Source organism: Lytechinus variegatus, chromosome 11 (assembly GCF_018143015.1).
Source record: "Lytechinus variegatus isolate NC3 chromosome 11, Lvar_3.0, whole genome shotgun sequence".
NCBI lineage: Eukaryota > Metazoa > Echinodermata > Echinoidea > Temnopleuroida > Toxopneustidae > Lytechinus > Lytechinus variegatus.
This window is the reverse complement of record NC_054750.1, coordinates 33675357-33693106: the sequence shown is the minus strand read 5'-3', so window position 1 is coordinate 33693106 and position 17750 is coordinate 33675357. Positions and strand designations below refer to the sequence as shown.

The window sequence follows — 17750 nt, the reverse complement described above, 5'->3', positions numbered from 1 at the left end:
CTTAACGAATAATGTGGTCAATCGTTTGCTAGACGGAGGGAAAAGTTCGGGTTGGAAAGCAACCTTCGAATATTTTTGTTCATAAAGTTAGGTGGTGGAGTGTGATAAGAGAAAAATAAGTTTGAAAGGTTTACCCCGGGGTATACCATGATATGCTGAAGGCCGCTGGCACGAATTAGGTATTTTGGAGGGAAAGGTAATCCCATTATTTTAATATTTTAATAATAATTATTTAAGAAATGTATACTTAAGGTCTTATTAATAGTTGTAGGTTATTTAAGACCGGTTTCATACTGGCATAATTTGAACATTTCATCTGAAAACTTGTCAGAATTCAAAAGATGTTTTGTGGATACAATTATAGTGATTTTAATAATAATAGTATACAAAATTCATAAAGCGCTTTATACGAAAGTTTCAAAGCGCTATATAAAAGAAAGAAGGGTAAAAAGGAATATAATTAAGTACAAAATATCTCAGTTAAAGAACAACAATTAAAGAAACTGAAAGTGAAAACACCATTTCGAAAAATTAATTATCCAAATTAAGAGATAATCGGCGAAAACACAACTTAAATATACGTTATGTATGTAAATTTTATGGAAATTGATACAGACAACTTTAAAATTTAATGATATTTGGGCGTGTTTAGAAAATATAATGCGATATAAAATCTAGACGAATTATGATCACTTCATTGAAAATTTTCAAAATGAAAATGATTATATTTCATGTTACAGCTGAGCAATCCGAATGTGATCTGGGAATGGGGGAACTGAAAGAAGTATTTCTGACTGTAATGTGCAATGTTATGCAATAAACACAGAAAATTTCAATACAAACAATTACAAGGGTTGCATGTGTACGACAAAGGAGACTTTAATTTTAAATTTAATTGCTTTTGAGACAGATCATTTTTGTTCCTTTGTAAAAAAGAAGTAATTGAGTCTTTATACCAACATTTTTTTGTAACTAAAGTTAAGCGATTATGGGAAGAGATGAGCATATAATATATTGCAATCCGTACAAAAAGTGATACTTTGGTTAGCGTTTAAAAGGGGGAACCCAGATATGTATGGGTGTACGTGTGGATGTGAGTTTTGTGACGGAAGGGGGGGGGGTCGATCAAGATTGTGGGTGGCGCGGTCTGCATGATGGGGAGATGGGGGGGGGGGTATACAATGGGGGTAAATAACCTTCCTCTCAACCTTTAAAATATCTTTTATCCATTTTTTTCTTGTATACGGTGCAATTAAAATTAATAAAGAAATTATTTATTTTATTAGGCGCCCCTATTCTGTTCAGGGGGGAGGGCCATCTTTTACAAATTTGAGTCTGTTTTATTTTGTCGATTGATGTAAAAAAAAAATCTGCTTTCACATCGTTAGCTAAGAGAAATTTGGCAGTTCCGGTAATCTGAAAATTTGTAATCTCATGATATATTTCTTTGTTTCGTATACATGTGCAAAATCTTAAATTAATTCATATGAATTGTGATTGTAAACTTATTGATTTGAAAGAGGAAGAAGAGATCAGATCTACAAAAACACATGCATTTGATTTTGTTTTCATGCAGCCCCATGCATGCAGCCGCACGCCTCTCCCAATTTTGGCTCCCGGTTTTGGCTACGTACGTCCTTCCACTTAATTAATGTATATACCGTATCTGTAGTACTGTAGAATATTTTCTAAACTGTTTCCCCCATATTTTCTTTAGCCCCCATGAACCTGCCCCCTCTGGCTCCGCCCCCCCCCCCCGGGACCCCCGCTTGCTATGCGCTAGCGCTATGAGCATTCCATACTTTCTCGAATGACGGTATAGTGCGTGACGCTACGTTGAAGACCAGTCGCTATTTGAATCGGGTAAGTTAGCAGGAATTCACGCATTTTCGGCACAAAATAACGTTTCAAATTATAAAATACCACACACTTGTTCTTTTCGTATAATTTTCGTGAAGATTTTCTGATGTTGATGACTCTAGAAACCCTGTTTTCTTTCGACCTGTCAGTTTACGTCAGTGTGATCGTGAGTGGTGACGCCCAACTTGGCCCTGACGCGATCCGCGTCATCACTCGCGACTAGATCGAGCAAGCAAACTGAGCTGAAGGTAACCGGTACTCCTTGGCTGAACAAACGCGATCGTGCTGCGCTACAACGTGAACAGAACAAAACCAAACCTCTCACCAAGGCAGCTGCCAATATTGACGGGACTCAAAAATGGAAGAGTCGGGTGAGCCATTCACACTTGTACTCACTACTACTACCTTTCAATTCTCAAGTTATTGGAAATTAATTTATAAATTAAATCTGAATATGATCTTTACTTTTAATAGCTTAGTTTGATAAAAAAATATAGGAATCATACTGACAGTGACAACAGCTACAGTCAAATAATCAACTTGTTTTCAATATTTGTTCGGTGATCAAAACAATAGAATTCTTCTAAATAGTTATGATGATAGGAATAGATCGTACTATGATAATGATGATATTCATGATATGATAATGATTTAATAAAAGATAATGAGTGATAATGAATACTAGGATATTAGATAAAAAAAGAAAACAACTGTACAATGATTGATAATTATTGAAAACTGGAAGATAGAAAGTATAATGATCACGATGGCAACCTGAGTGATGTGATGTATGTTTGTTTTATTTTTTTTTTATTCATATCATAATTGAATTGTTGATATTATTACCATCTTATTGGTTATATTTATTTTATAATAATAATAATTATTATTGTTCCAATCATTTCCTTTTGTCTATACTCCTGTATAGAATGACAGCCTGTCTATGACTATAAAGGCCATAATATGTGTTCATTTCTTATGTCCCATAGGTGGCATAAATTATGGACAGACTTCATTGTATTAATATTGTTATAATCTTATAAATACTATTATTGTATTTTGTAATATTATCATTACTATCATTATTGTTATTATTATTTTGTATTATTGTCATTATTATTTTATTATTATTATTGTTAGCATTATTATTACTGCTTGTTATTATTTCTATCATTAGTTATTATTATTATAAGAAGTATTTAAGTATTATTTAGTATTATTATTGTTATTATTATCATAATTATGACTATTATTATTATCATCATCATTATTGTTATTATTCCCTTTGTTTTCATTTGTCTACTACCATGACAGCCTGTCTATTAAGACACATGTGATGTGATCATTTCTTGTCTCCCATAGGTGGCATTAATGGACAGACTTCATTGTTGTTTTAATCTAATAAATACTATTGTTGTAGTTTATATTATTATAATATTACTATCATTATTATAACTGCTACTTATTATTACTTTTATTAATTATCATTATTATTATAAGTAGGGGAGATCAGGGTTAGTTGGAACAGGTTTCATTGTATTGATATTGTTGATATAACGGAATAATTTTCCTGGGGGCGTTTCATCAATATTTTCGTCCATGAAGTTGTCAGATCTGACAACTTTCCTGGATTCTGATTGGTTAAGAAGCACTGTTACTATAGTAACTGTCGGATAACATAGGACTTGTCGGATAAAACGTCTGACAAGTCCTTTCATAAAACGCTCCCCTGGTATCGCATCGCAATAGGGGAGACCGGGGTTAGTTGGAACATTTTTGACAAAAATGGCTGTAAAATCCAAATAGATTTTATGCCAGAAACAATCAATATATCAGCTTGAAGCATATATCTCAGGGCTTCAAATTTACCACATAAAATTAATAACTCTTATATGGTTACTGAAAAAATCCATCTTGAACAAGACTACTGCAAACGTTCCAACTTACAATGTACCCCCATATCGGGGTAAGTTGGAACATGGTACATGTATAAAGTTGGAACACTGCACGGTCAATTATGAATTAAACTAAAACTACTTAAAACTTTAATATTACATGGTTTTAGCCTAATTTGCTTTATCTTATTCAAGTTCAAAATATTTAAGTGTGGATTCATTGAACTTTATGTTTTCTATTACACAGCCACTCACGCAAGCAGACTGTGTAGTAGAATTCCGCATATTTGGGTGCGTTCGAGTTTACATGCAATTAAGTGTACTATCAGGTACTATCAGCAATTTCATTTACTTCTTCAAATTTATAAGACAAAAATTGATTGTTTATATTTTTTCATAATTAATTATGCAAAAAAAAAAAAAAAATTTTTTAAAGTTTTTGCCTTTAACTCTATTTATTAAGCTACATGTAGTAGAATGCTTATTTTTGGTGAAAGTATCAATTTTCACATTTATAACAAATATCCACCAAAAATGCAAAAAATATAATTTCTTATGTATTTTTTGTTTTTTGTTTGTATTTTTGTTTTTTCCGACGGACTTTGTCAGGAGTCTTTTGCAATTATAAATAGTATAATGTATTTGAACCAACAATAGTAAAAAATGTACATATATGACTTTTGGTTGAAAAACACAATTTGCATTGACCTTGTACATGGAATCACGTTTTTGAACAATTTTGGGTCCGAACATGCACATACAATTTGTTGCGTAATTTTGAATTCTCATATCCAATGTTTTCATTTATAATTATGTTTGGGGTAAGTTGGAACATGTTCCAACTAGCCCCTTCAATTTTGTTCCAACTAACCCCGGAGGCCCATTTGACGTTAATAAGCTTACAGCACAAAAAGGGACTTCACCATGGCATATTATAACCTCATTTTGTAGCTTGGTGTAAGTGTCTATTATACCCCCAAACTGGCCAAGTGGATCTATAAACTTCTCTTAGATAATGATATAATCAAACATTTCTGAACGAGAAAAAAATTACTCAGAAGGTCGAAAAACAGAAATCCTTGTCAAATTTGTAAAGCAAACTTATTCCCTGTATTATCAAATGAATATTTAATATCGTATTTTATGTTATTATAATTATAATAATGTGGAGCGTTGTGGCTCAGTGGATAAGTCTTCTCACTTTGAAACAGAGTGTCGTGGGTTCAAATCCCAGCCATGGCGTAATTTCCTTCAGCAAGAAATTTATCCACATTGTGCTGCACTCGACCCAGGTGAGGTGAATGGGTACCTGGCAGGATTAATTCCTTCGATGCATGAGCGCTGAAAGGCAGCTCGAGCTAAAGCCGGGGTAATAATGATAATAACAATGCGCCTCGGAATAGAACATTTCTAGATAGATGGCGCTATATAAATGCCTACTATTATTAATATTATTATTATCATTATTTTTATAAACATTTATTATAAGAAATAGTTGTAGTTCAAGATTCAAGTTCAAGTTTATTCAACCAATCATATGAAAAGCAAACAAATGTAACAAAACATATTACACAAATGCAATACCAATAAATGAAAGGTTTGGACCTCTGAGAAGCACACTGAAAGAATCTGCCAAAAATGAGATACAGTAAGTGAAGACAAGCGTGGATTGGGTTCTTTGGAGACTGCAAAACAGCAGAACTCTACAACGGCAGAGCCTGGTTATGCCACAATATCGTTGATATGTCTATTATAGTATTGGTATTCATGTTTATTGTTTTTGATTTAATTACTCATTTTTGGATTAGATGGAATTAACAGTTTTATATTCAGCAGGAGACCATATTAGCTTTCACCTACTCATATATTGTTATCATAGTTGGTATTAATAGTTTTGATTGTTGATGTTGCTGTTATTATCATCATCATCGTCTTCAACATCATGGTGATGATAATGAAGAAGAATGTAAAGATGACATTGTTGATGATAATATTAATGTTGTCAACTCATCATCATTATCGATAATTTGACTTTGGTATTCATAGATTCATTCTTTATATTTTATTGTCCTTACCACTATAGAACCCTTTAAAACACCATCTTAATCTTTTTAATTTAATTATTTGTTTTCCTCTTTGTAATTTTTGGAGTAGATGGAATTAACAGAGAGCAAGATGCAGCAGGGGACAACCAAGTTAGCTTAAACAAGGAAGGGAACACGATTAAACTCAATTTCATCAAAGAAGAAGCCGAGACAGACAGTTGGAGTTTTTCATCTCCAAAACACGGCAATGACGGTTTGATAGATCCGTTATTAGAAGACGAAAACAATGACGCAGAGCACTCAGACACCGATATGGATGGCTGGATTAATGAAAGAATGGGAGGTGACACGGAAAGAGGTATGGGGTTGGTTTTCATCTTGAAATTGCATTTCTTTAGTTGCGATATTTAAAACAATTTATGTTATGTACATGTAGATGCACCCCAGGAGGGTTTTGTTTTATGAAGCTCATCATAATGGTGTAACTTCTGCATACTAACAGATTTACGACAGGGCTTGCTCCACCCATTTTTTTTAATGAGAATTTGTTTGCCCCATTTTTAATTTCTTGAAAATAGCTCCACTGGTTCTTGGTCCTAATCTAATGTCCCCGTCTTACAAAGAGTTATGATTGACTCGATCAATCGCAGTTCTATGGAAATCCAGTATTGTCATATTTTGATTTTCTACAAGAAATTTAAAAATGTCCTTTGTATTAAAAAAACCACACTGAATTTTCAAGAAAACCATGGATGTATGAATACATCATAGTTAGAAAATATATTGAACACGCGTGCATTTCAGATGTTGACATATTCCTGGCTTTCCATAGTTGTGATTGATTGGATCAATCGCAACTCCTTGTAAGACGGGGGCCCTGATGTAACAAATGATTTTTCTGAAAATAGAATAAGTTTACCTGCAATAATTTATTGTGCATATTTATTCTCTTGACCAGTTAGAGACATCATTTTTGTCTTGCTGTGCCTGCATAGCAGAGTGAGACTATAGGTTCCTCTGTAGGTGCCACTATAGGTGCCAAGGGGGTGGTGATGGCGGCATCATCAACATTGAAATCTTAACCAAAGTGTTTGGAATGTCATCATAGCTTAGAAAGTATATGGACTTTATTTGTTAAACTTGGACATAAGAGTAAACAAGTATTATTTAAAATCCAACTAGGAGAAGGTCATTTAGGGTCAATGAACTTAGACAATTTTTTGACAAAATAAAAACCTTAACCAAGGTTAATTTTTTGAAATGTCATCACCTGCGAAGCAAAGTGAGACTATAGGCGCCGCTTTTCCGACGGCAGCGTCAACATCAAATCTTAACCTGAGGTTAAGTTTTTGAAATGACGTCATAACTTAGAAAGTATATGGACCTAGTTAATAAAACTTGGCCATAAGGTTAATCAAGTATTACTGAACATCCTATTAGAGTTTCATGTCACATGACCAAGGTCAAAGGTCATTTAGGGTCAATGAACTTAGACCATGTTGGAGGAATCAACATCGAAATCTTAACCTGAGGTTAAGTTTTTGAAATGTCGTCATAACTGAGAAAATATATGGACCTAGTTCATGAAACTTGGACATAAGGTTAATCAAGTATCACTGAACATCCTGCATGAGTTTCACGTCACATGACCAAGGTCAAAGGTCATTTAGGGTCAATGAACTTCGGCCGAATTGGGGATATCTGTTGAATTCCCATCATAACTTTGAAAGTTTATGGATCTGATTCATGAAACTTGGACATAATAGTAATCAAGCATCACTGAACATTTTGTGCAAGTTTCAGGTCTCATGATGAAGGTCAAAGGTCATTTAGGGTCAATGAACTTTGGCCGAATCGGGGGTATCTGTTGAATTACCATCATAACTTTGAAAGTTTATTGGTCTAGTTCATTAAACTTGGACATTAGAGTAATCAAGTATCACTGAACATCCTGTTCAAGTTTCAGGTCACATGATCAAGGTCAAAGGTCATGTAAGGTCAATGAACTTTGGCCATGTTGGGGTTTTTTGTTGAATAACCATGATATCTCTGTAAGTTTATTGGTCTAGTTCATAAAAAGTGGACATAAGAGTAACCATGTATCACTGAACATCTTTTGCGAGTTAGAGTAGTATTCAAAGTCAGCACTGCTGCTATATTGAACCGCGTGATGCAGGTGAGACGGCCAGAGGCATTCCACTTGTTTGAAATGTCATCATAACTTTGAATGCTTATGGATCTGTCTAACAGTTCATAAAACTTAGAAATAAGGATAATGGTTTATCACTAACAATCTGCTTGAGTTTCAGGTCACATGACTAAGTAAGGTCAAAGGTCATTTAGATTCAAACTTTGGACATGTTGGGGTATTTGTTGAATTGCCAATCATAATTTATGGATCTAATTTATGAAAGTTGGACATAAGAGCAATCAAGTATCACTAAACATTCTGTGTGAGTTTCAGGTCACATGACTAAGGTCAAATGTCATTAAGATTTAAGAGTCAACAAACGTTGGCCATGTTGGGGGTATTTGTTGAATTTCCATCATCACTTTGGAAGGTTTTAGATCTAGTTCTTGAAACTGACATAGGAGTAATAATAATAATAATATAGGATATTTATATTGCGCACATATCCACCTTGTTAGGTGCTCAAGGCGCTCCTATATTACCCGGCTAAGCTAGGCGTTCATAGTGCACACAGCTTCTTATAAGGAATTACTTCCTACCGGTACCCATTTACCTCACCTGGGTTGAGTGCAGCACATTGTGGATCAGTTTCTTGCTGAAGGAAATTACGCCATGGCTGGGATTCAAACCCACGACCCTCTGTTTCAAAGTCCGAAGACTAATCCACTGGGCCACAACGCTCCACAATAATCAAGTATCAATGAACATTCTGCATGGGTTTTAGGTCACATGACAAAGGTCAAAGGTCATTTAAGGTCAATGAACTCTGGCCATGTTGGGAGCATTTGTGAAATTGCCGTCATCACTTTGAAAGTTTATGGATCTACTGTAGTTTATTAAACGTGGACATAAAGGTAATCAAGTATCGTTGATCGTTTTGCACGAGTCTTACGACACATCTGCCCTACATGTGCATGTATGCCCCCCCCCCTTGACAGCCATAGGAAATATATTTTCAGTAGCTGGAGTGAAGTGACACATCAGTCAAATCTGAGTTATTGTTGTTTCTGAAACACCCTTTGTATGTTGCAAGTGGAGGCAAAACTTGGGGAATAAATGATCGTTCTATGGAAAATATGCTGTTAAATTGCATTGATGACTGTGAAAATGACGAACACACATTACTCGTTTGCAACAAATGATGCTTTTGTAATTTGCTTCCTTTTGCCAGTATGGCTGTTAGGGTAAAGAATTTTCAATTTGACACATGTCTTTTGATCTTCTATAATAACCCATTAGAAATGTGATTTCCAATTCTATATTCTCTGCAGCAAGCCAAACTTCAGACACCAGCTCCCAGCAGCAACCAAATCAAACGCACCATGAATATGAGCGCAGAAACCGACAACTCTTGAAGTGCTCCCATTGCGCCAGTACTTTCTCCAGAGAGTCCAGTCTCGTGGAACACATGAAAGTCCATGATCCAGTGTATCCCTCGCACCCTCCGCTGCGTACTAGACATGCGAGGGGGCACACTCCAGGAAAGAGATATCCTCAAGGCCAGAGGACACGGGGTAGACAGGGGCCAAAGACTACCTTTCCTTGGACGGATGAGCAGGAGGAAGATCTGGTGGAATGGTGGAAGGAGAATGAGTGCCTTTATAACAGCAACAGTCGGGGTTATCTTGATAAGTCACTGAGAGAGAGGTTGCATCAGGCCAAAGCAGAGGAAATAGGAGATGGTTGTACTGGTAAGGTTGGAGATTGATTGACGGCCATTCCTTAGCTGTTATTATTGAATTCAGTTTAAAACTGTTCAAGTCATGAAAAAATTATAGAGATGTGTAGACTGTAATATAACACAGAAAAAGTGGGTTAGTTTACTGAAATTTTATGTTTGTCATAGTTTTAATTTATTCCATCTTCTCTCCCTACATAATGTATTTTAATTTGTTATTTTGTGTACGACTTTTTTTTGCATATTTGTTTTTTGCACATTTTTTTTTATAGAAGTGCCTCATATCTGTTACGCGTATATTATTGGGTGAATAAATATGATGATTAAGTAATGATAATAATAACAGTATATTTACCAAGGGTAGCCACTTCAGTTCCGAAAAGTGTTCTCTTAGCTGGGCTATTATAAAATGTATCGTCGTCGTATCACACATACGATGGTGCAAACCCATATCAGAGAAAATCGTCTTCAAAGTTTACTATAATATTAACACTCAGTTCCCCTTCCTTACAACATATTCATTGCTAGAAAAATACATGGTTTGAAAGACCAAGACAATTGCTTGATATTGGTATCTTTGTATTTATGGTACACAAAACCAAGGATAAGAGAAAATATCGCAAAGGTGCTTGTAATTTTGGTTTGAGCGGTTTAGATTTCCCCTGTACAATGCCATAGGGGATAAAACAATCCTGACTGCGATTATGCACGGTCAGTCAAAATGTTGTATCGCTTTTTCACGTACAAAGTCAACGCAGTGTCGATACTAAGGTTTGGCCGATGCCGACTGCTCGTGTGCACAGCTATTTGCTTTGCTACAGTCCACGTTTCCAATTGGATTTCCGTATTTTATCAACAATTTGTATGGCTTTGCCGTGGAATTCGCCTCATATCTCAGAAACTTGAATAAATTGCTGCCTAGAAAATTCAGTTGTACATTCATTTTCTGCAAAAATCTCAAAATTGATTTTTTTTCTTCCCAAAATTGACTGATACAACGGTTCGGATCAACGCCAACGATACATGGAGCAAAAGAAGAGAAATGCCTGTTTGTTTTAATATAGTGTGGCCTCACAGATTATATTCTGTGTGAGCTACATGTACAGTACACCAGGAAAAGCATTTGGTAATGAAGTGGAGATAATTTCAAATGAGCCTGAATTATTTTTGTTAAAATTTGTTCTTGCATCTGATAAACACTTCAGGATTGCTTCCAATAACTTCCTACGAAAATTGTATACCAATACTCGAACGTTACTTAAAACCGCTTATATGGAGCTGTGCTTATGCCAGGCTACATGTATATATGTATGAGGTCAACAATGCTTCTGTATATTTTGCATTTCAGCCGAAGACGTGCAGACACACCTTCGTAGTTTAAGAACTAAGATGAATCATATACTCAAGGATGGCCAGGGGCTTGGGCCTAGCATAGAGGGATGGTCACCGAGGACGCCTCGTTGTAAGTGGGTCTGGGATAGACTAGACTTCCTCATACCCTTCATCATACATCGCAATATCAAGACCAGTTGCAAGGTAATTTCAGGTGTCGGTTGTAGCTGTAATCATTCAACAATTTTTAGATTCGAATGACTGTTTTCAGTGAAAATGAATAGTAAATGGTAAACTATGATTGTGTCTAAGCCAAATTTTTGTTGTCAGTCGTAAAATATGTAAACGGGAAAAATGAAACGCTGAGAAATTTGCATTTCGAAATGTAATTCTGCAGATGACGCAAAATTGGTCTCAAAAGTTGCGCAAGACTTGAAAGTAAAAAGATAGCAAGCAGCGCGGTAAAAAAAATTTGGGCGACTCGTTGAGGGGGGGCCTTCGAGGCCCCCCCCCGGCCTAGATAGGGTTAAGTGAACAGTCCTTAGAACTTTACCATTCAGTTGGGCATGCTATGGTCTGGAACTACTGACTCTCTCCTTTACAGCAGGGTTCCAAGTTAGAATCCAAGCCATGGCATGTTTTCTTTCAGCAAGAAATGTAACCATGTTGTGCTGAACTTAACCCAGGTAAAGAGAATAGGTATGATTGATATATTGAATGGAAGGCAGCTTAAGGCCACTGCACATTTTACAACCCGATTGGTCTGTGACTGAGTGAGGGGAGATGAATCGTAAGGTAGTCATAAGCCTCGACACTGCACACCTTGCGATCCAAAGACCCTGCTGTCAGCGACTCACGCATGCGCTTTTTTGTTTTTGCCATAGCAACTGAGAAAATGACGCTTACTACTGCGTATGCAAGTTGCGTATCATGTATACGTCATGACTCTGCTGTCTGCTTGGCTGGAAGTTGGATTGAGCTTGCGATCCAGTTGTAAGAATTCGACATGTCAAATTCTTACGACTTGTCTATGACCGGTCTTTGACTCTCAAGCTGAAAAGAGCCGTGACGTCACATCTCCCCTCACTCAGTTGCAGACCAGTCATAGACCAGGCAGGTTGTAAGGTGTGGGGTGGCCTTAACCCTAAAAAGACTGGGCTATTTTGGAGGCTAGAAAAACTGGGGGGAGGGGCTTTTGGGCCCCCCCCTAAGATCTCGGCCGTTAGTCTTCCGATCGCAACCAAATTTGGCACACACATCCTTTGTCATGTCCTCTAAAAGAAAACATAGTCAAAATACTGATATTCATTGTATTTTTTAATATATGCATAATTAATTATGCGAATATGCAAATTTTTATCAAAAAAATGAATTTTTCATACTTTGGTACCTATTGCGGTCCATAAATTCCTGTTTCAAGGTTTTCAGCTGTAAGAAGAGGTTGTTTATCATGGAATTGTGTTATTTCGTGCTTGAATTATTAGATATGCTCATGCAAATTAGTAATTACTAAATATGCAAATAAGTACTCTGCACGCGTTATGTAGAGAAATACAACATTTGGCATGTTTTATTGCATTACGCTCTCTTGCAATGAGCCAAAGCAATCTTGGAAGATAAACAAGTGATGTGTTACATGTACACTAGCTAGTGAAAACAAAGCATAAGAGATATCACATAATTTATGCAAATTATATTCATAATTAATTATGTGAATATGCAAATTTTTATCAAAAAAATGAATTTTTCATATTTTGGTACTTATTGCGGTCCATAAATTCCTGTTTCAAGGTTTTCAGCTGTAAGAAGAGGTTGTTTATCATGGAATTGTGTTGTTTCATGCTTGAATTATTAGATATGCTTATGCAAATTAGTAATTACTAAATATAGTTGTGCAAGCGATTCTGGTATTTTGCACTACTTTTCTTATGTTTTTCTTTGATTTTAATTTCTTATGTATTTCTTTATTTTGCATTTCTTATGTATTTCTTTATTTTTTTATGCAATGTTTTTCATTATTTTCATATCCTAGAACTGCTACTTGAATTCACAAGTGACATAATATAGAAAGAAACAAAAATGTAGTTAGAAAACAATGTGTATAACATTCATTCAAATACCATACACTTTACACACAAACGAATACAAATTTCAATTTCTTACGTGACATGTGATACGAAAATGTTACGTAACTCTGCAACCGCGGCATGGGGGTATACAAATTTGGTATCAAAAGTTGCGCAAAACACAAGAGAAAAAAGTCATGAAATGGCGGCGCGAATGCTTCATGCGCAAAAAAGTTATCGCGATTTATGTACAGGGGGGGCCTAAAAAAAAGGCCCCTCCCAGTCTTTTTAGGGTTAAGGCACCTTGAAATTCTTAATTTTAGATGGCTCTGTATAAATACCTAGTATTATTATTTATCTCTTCAGTTACCAAAGGGAAGCTCTGGTGAGGACTCTCCGTCTGGGGGCTCCGACGTGAGCATGGGGGTCGAGATTATACCAGGGACTAGCAGCGCTGTGGAGTTAGGTCCAGGACCTAGAGACTTCTTCCCAACCAGGTCTCGTGGGAAGACCAAGAGTGGGAGGCCGGACATTGCTTCAAAGAAGGCCAAGATGCATGCTATGGCTCAGGAGCAAGAACTGCATGCTAAGGTAGGCTACGTACTATATTCGGACTTAAGGCGACTGCACATCATACGATTGGTCTGCGACTCAATTTTGGAATTAAATGCAGTAGAATTTGATGCTAATATTGAGACTTGGAATATCTTACTGTGTAATGTTCGAAATCATCATACGAATACCTATGTTCAAATCTGTGACTATATCTGCTATTATCCTTCTTTAGAATAAAATCAAATTTAATATCTCGTTGTAATGACGTCATAGCAGTCGTAAGATTGGCTACGATTTGAAACTAATTTGGCCTTTACTCGAAAATAAAGGCTTGCAATCTTTCAAGATGGTTATATTAGTATTCTTTCAATTAATTTAACCTCAAATTAAATGATATGTTCCATTCACATTTTCAGAAAATTAGCAAACTGCGATTTGTTCCAAAATCGGATCGCGATTAGTCGTAAGGTGTGCGGTGGCCTTTAAACATACGTTTGGAGAGCCGATATTAAGTAGTAAGCTTTCTGTGCAATATTTCCTGCATACATTTCTCAGTGATAGCTTGGGCTGCCAGATATCAGTATCAATCAATCGAGATGGGGTGTTTCACAAAGATTGAAGTATGACTTCAGTCACACTGAAAGGCTGATGCGTGTATGATATACAACGCGCAATCTTATTGATAAATACGCAGTAGCGCACGTCCTCTTGGCATGATCCGACCCGTGTAGTGATGCCTTCCATACGGTACGTAGGCAACTGCGAATTTAAGTGCGACTCTAAGTCACACTTAAATCTTTGTGAAACACCCCCCTGGGCTGCTAAGGCCATGGATGTGGACACCTTATTAATTGTCGTCAATGCCCTTCTCATTGCCCTAAGAGATTGATTGTGGCCCTTTTTCTCCATTTAAGCTGTAAAATACATGCCCTATTGAAAAGTAGACTTTCCCGAAAAACTTCAGAACTTAATGCCTGTGATATTGTCTAATTGGTTATTCAATTATCATGAATTTTAACATTAAAATGAGTCCAATTGATGTCTCTCGTTGATAACCATCAAACATTGTTCATGTGCCATTTTTTTTAGAGTGTTTCATGAAAATCATTGTCTCTTCTTTTCACTGAGAAAAGAGATGTTATATTAAAGCTTCTGCAAGTTCTTTGCATCTGAGTATAATAAACAGAGATAACGTTTGACATAGTTTGTTTAAACTTAAATATATATGTATCGAATTATCGTAAAAAAGGGAGAAAACGTTTCAGTGTCACAAAGTCGATTTGTGTTAATCTTGCAAGACTGTCTGGGGCATTGGATTGACTTATTCATTTTGAAGCTAATGGTGGTTCCAACACAATGCATTCTCATTTTTAATGTTCATTTCATTTTTTAAAATCTTTACAGCCAAGACCGGTTGAAATGGATCACATTATAAAATCCCATCTCCCACTAACCACCATCCACCATCAGCCTCAGCCTACCATGGATGTCCAAGAAGCTCCATCGACTAGCATTCCAACGACGACCACCACCACTTCGCATCATCAACCTGTCGGCTCTACTGATGAGGAGGAAGTGAAAGCATTCCTTGGACACCTTAAGTGCACCCTGTTGAGGATTCCCGCTGACTTGAGGATGGACATGCAGGCTGAGATACTTGCCATGGTGTACGCCCGCCACAAGGAACATCGGCAGTCTTGCAAGTAGCCCTGAGGATGCATGACCTTGGCTGTTTAAGAACCATGTACTGCCATTTGTCACAAGCAACCACTGACGTCCCAGAGGCTAGAAATTTTAGGACCCAGAGCACTGCCACCTTGCTTCATCAGCCTCTCAATTTTAATGATGAGAAGGAAGTGAAAGCGTTTCTTGGACACCTTAAGTGCATGCTGTTGAGGATTCCAGCCGACTTGAGGATGGACATGCAGGCTGAGATACTTGCCATGGTGTACGCCCGCCACAAGGAACATCAGAATCTTGCAAGTAGCCCTGAGGATGCTGAACACTGGCTTTTCGAGAACTCATGCTCGAAGTTCTACCATCCGTTGTCAGTCTCAAGCAACCACCAACGCCTAAGAGGCTCTAAGTTCTAGGATGCGGAACACTGTCACCTCGCTCATTAACCTGTTGTGTCCAATGATAACATGAAAGCATTCCATGGACACCCTAGATGCACACTCTTGAGGATGAGGTTAAGATACTCTGAGGTACTGTTACCCATGTTCGCCCATCACAAGGTGATCAGTGATCCCGCAAACATGCAAGACCCTTTGGTTAGAATGTGCAAAGGAGTTCATGATTATGAAGTTGTTGAAACTTCCAGTAAAATAGTACATGTAGACTAAACAAAACATCAAGAACTGCACATGGCTTTAGTATGTGCTTGAGCTAAAAACATTTTGGTGGATTCTGGCCTCCTAGAGGAATATGGACAGTCTCTACTTAAAAAATCCTACTCTTTGCTGCATTAAGAATTCATGTAGTAACATGAAAATTTGGATGTACGTGTGTGTATAATTGGTGGATATCAGAACGGTCCCTGCTTATATATCACTATTCAGATTGAGTGATAAAAAAACAGGAAGAAAAAGGCCTTGATACAGTGTATGAACAATGAAGTTTAATTCAACAGTAAATTGTTACTTGGTCTATATATTGTTTTATCCTACTTGATCTACAATCAGTTCACCCTAAAGAAAACTTTGTGGTAAAAATAGCAGAACAAATAATAAGAAATATTTGTTAAGGTGTGAGGAAATTCCATTAAAGATTAAGAAAGTTATTTAGAATTTTAATTTTTTTATTTGTGACATCATAAATGAGCAGCTGCCCCTTATGTTATGTAATATAAAATGCATAAGTATAAATTTTGTAATGGTTTGTGATGACTTATTTTTATTTTCTTTTTAGGATCAGGTGTGAGAGATGATTTGTATATTAATATGCTGAAGGTACAGTAAAACCATTTTTTAATTTTCTGAGAAAATGACCTTCCGTTGATTTTTTGCCATTTGATATGTAGGGCAGCTGCTCGCATATGATGTCACAAATCAAATAATTAAAATTCTAATAATTTTTCTGTTCTTTGACTGATTTTCCTCAAACCATCGGCAGTATTTCTAATTATTTTTCTGCTATTTATAAAATAAACTTTTTGTCACGGTGAATTTCCCCTTATTTGGTCTCATCGTCATTTAGCCCATTTGCCATTTTGTCTAATCTCCAGATAGGCTCTTCCGATTTTATCTCATATCCACATGACCTCATATCACTAAGTCTGTATGGTAAGATGTACTGTTAATGAATCAAATTTTCAATTGAAACAATTCAAAATATTTTGACTAAGTGGAAATCATCTGGGCTTTGGAGTTCATGGCAAGTTGACTAAGAAGGAATTAGACCAACCATAGTGTATGCAATTTGGTGAATTCACAATATAGTGCACCATCTATTGGTTGCAGCAAACAGGCCAAATGTCTAACTTCAAGGATGACATTGAGTATAGGCAGTGGTAGTGTACTGTAATGTGACTGCTGATGCTAAAAAAATGAAAACCATATGGCAAAAGTGGAGGAAGAATTCACCGAAAACGGTCTAAATTTTGCAGAGAAATACGCGATGAATTTCTCTCCCACCTCCTGCACCTGGGAATGATTTTCTGCAAGCCTTCTGAGCCATGTCGGCCAGCGCAGCTTGATTACTTCCATGCACTAGCGCGTGCAGATGTCGAACCTTTCCCATGATGCATTGCGAATTTCAACCTGTCTGCTGCAACCGATAGATGTCGCGCCATATTGTGAATCCACCGAATTATACCAACTTGATCAGATATTGAATTGGTTTAGCATATGTGGTATTAGACTGTCTGACAAGTAGACCAACTTCTTGTAGACCTAGCGAATATAAAATGAATTCAAGGTATCTGACTGATTAGTGTCATAAATGAATTGGCTCACTTAAACCTGAGGTAACACTGGATGCTATCAAGGAATTCTGACAATTCTAGGTCCTGTTTTATTAAATCCTGTAATAATAACATATGTTCCAATTTCTATAAATAAGTTTAGTTATCAGCCATTGGAATTGAATGATTTCAGGAGCTTTCAATGTTATTGCAAATTTGTCATA

The 17750-nt window shown here is 36.4% G+C and overlaps 1 protein-coding gene across 1 annotated transcript; it reads left to right on the top strand.

Annotated features, from left to right (window-relative positions):
- Positions 1-1788: 1788 nt before the first annotated feature.
- On the top strand, positions 1789-16007 carry LOC121424083. Its single transcript, XM_041619670.1, has 7 exons — positions 1789-1863; positions 2010-2231; positions 5910-6158; positions 9263-9682; positions 11018-11205; positions 13434-13658; positions 15027-16007. The coding sequence occupies exons 2-7, from the start codon at positions 2219-2221 to the stop codon at positions 15327-15329; spliced, it is 1398 nt and encodes a 465-aa protein (XP_041475604.1). The 5' UTR covers positions 1789-1863; positions 2010-2218; the 3' UTR covers positions 15330-16007.
- The last annotated feature ends 1743 nt before the right edge of the window (positions 16008-17750 follow it).

What these genes read in the sequence shown, in the direction of transcription:
- LOC121424083 (XM_041619670.1), top strand. An exon ending in ATATCAAGACCAGTTGCAAG is followed by an intron (nt 11,206 to 13,433) that starts GTAATTTCAGGT and finishes TTATCTCTTCAG; the next exon opens with TTACCAAAGGGAAGCTCTGG. An exon ending in AGCAAGAACTGCATGCTAAG is followed by an intron (nt 13,659 to 15,026) that starts GTAGGCTACGTA and finishes AAATCTTTACAG; the next exon opens with CCAAGACCGGTTGAAATGGA.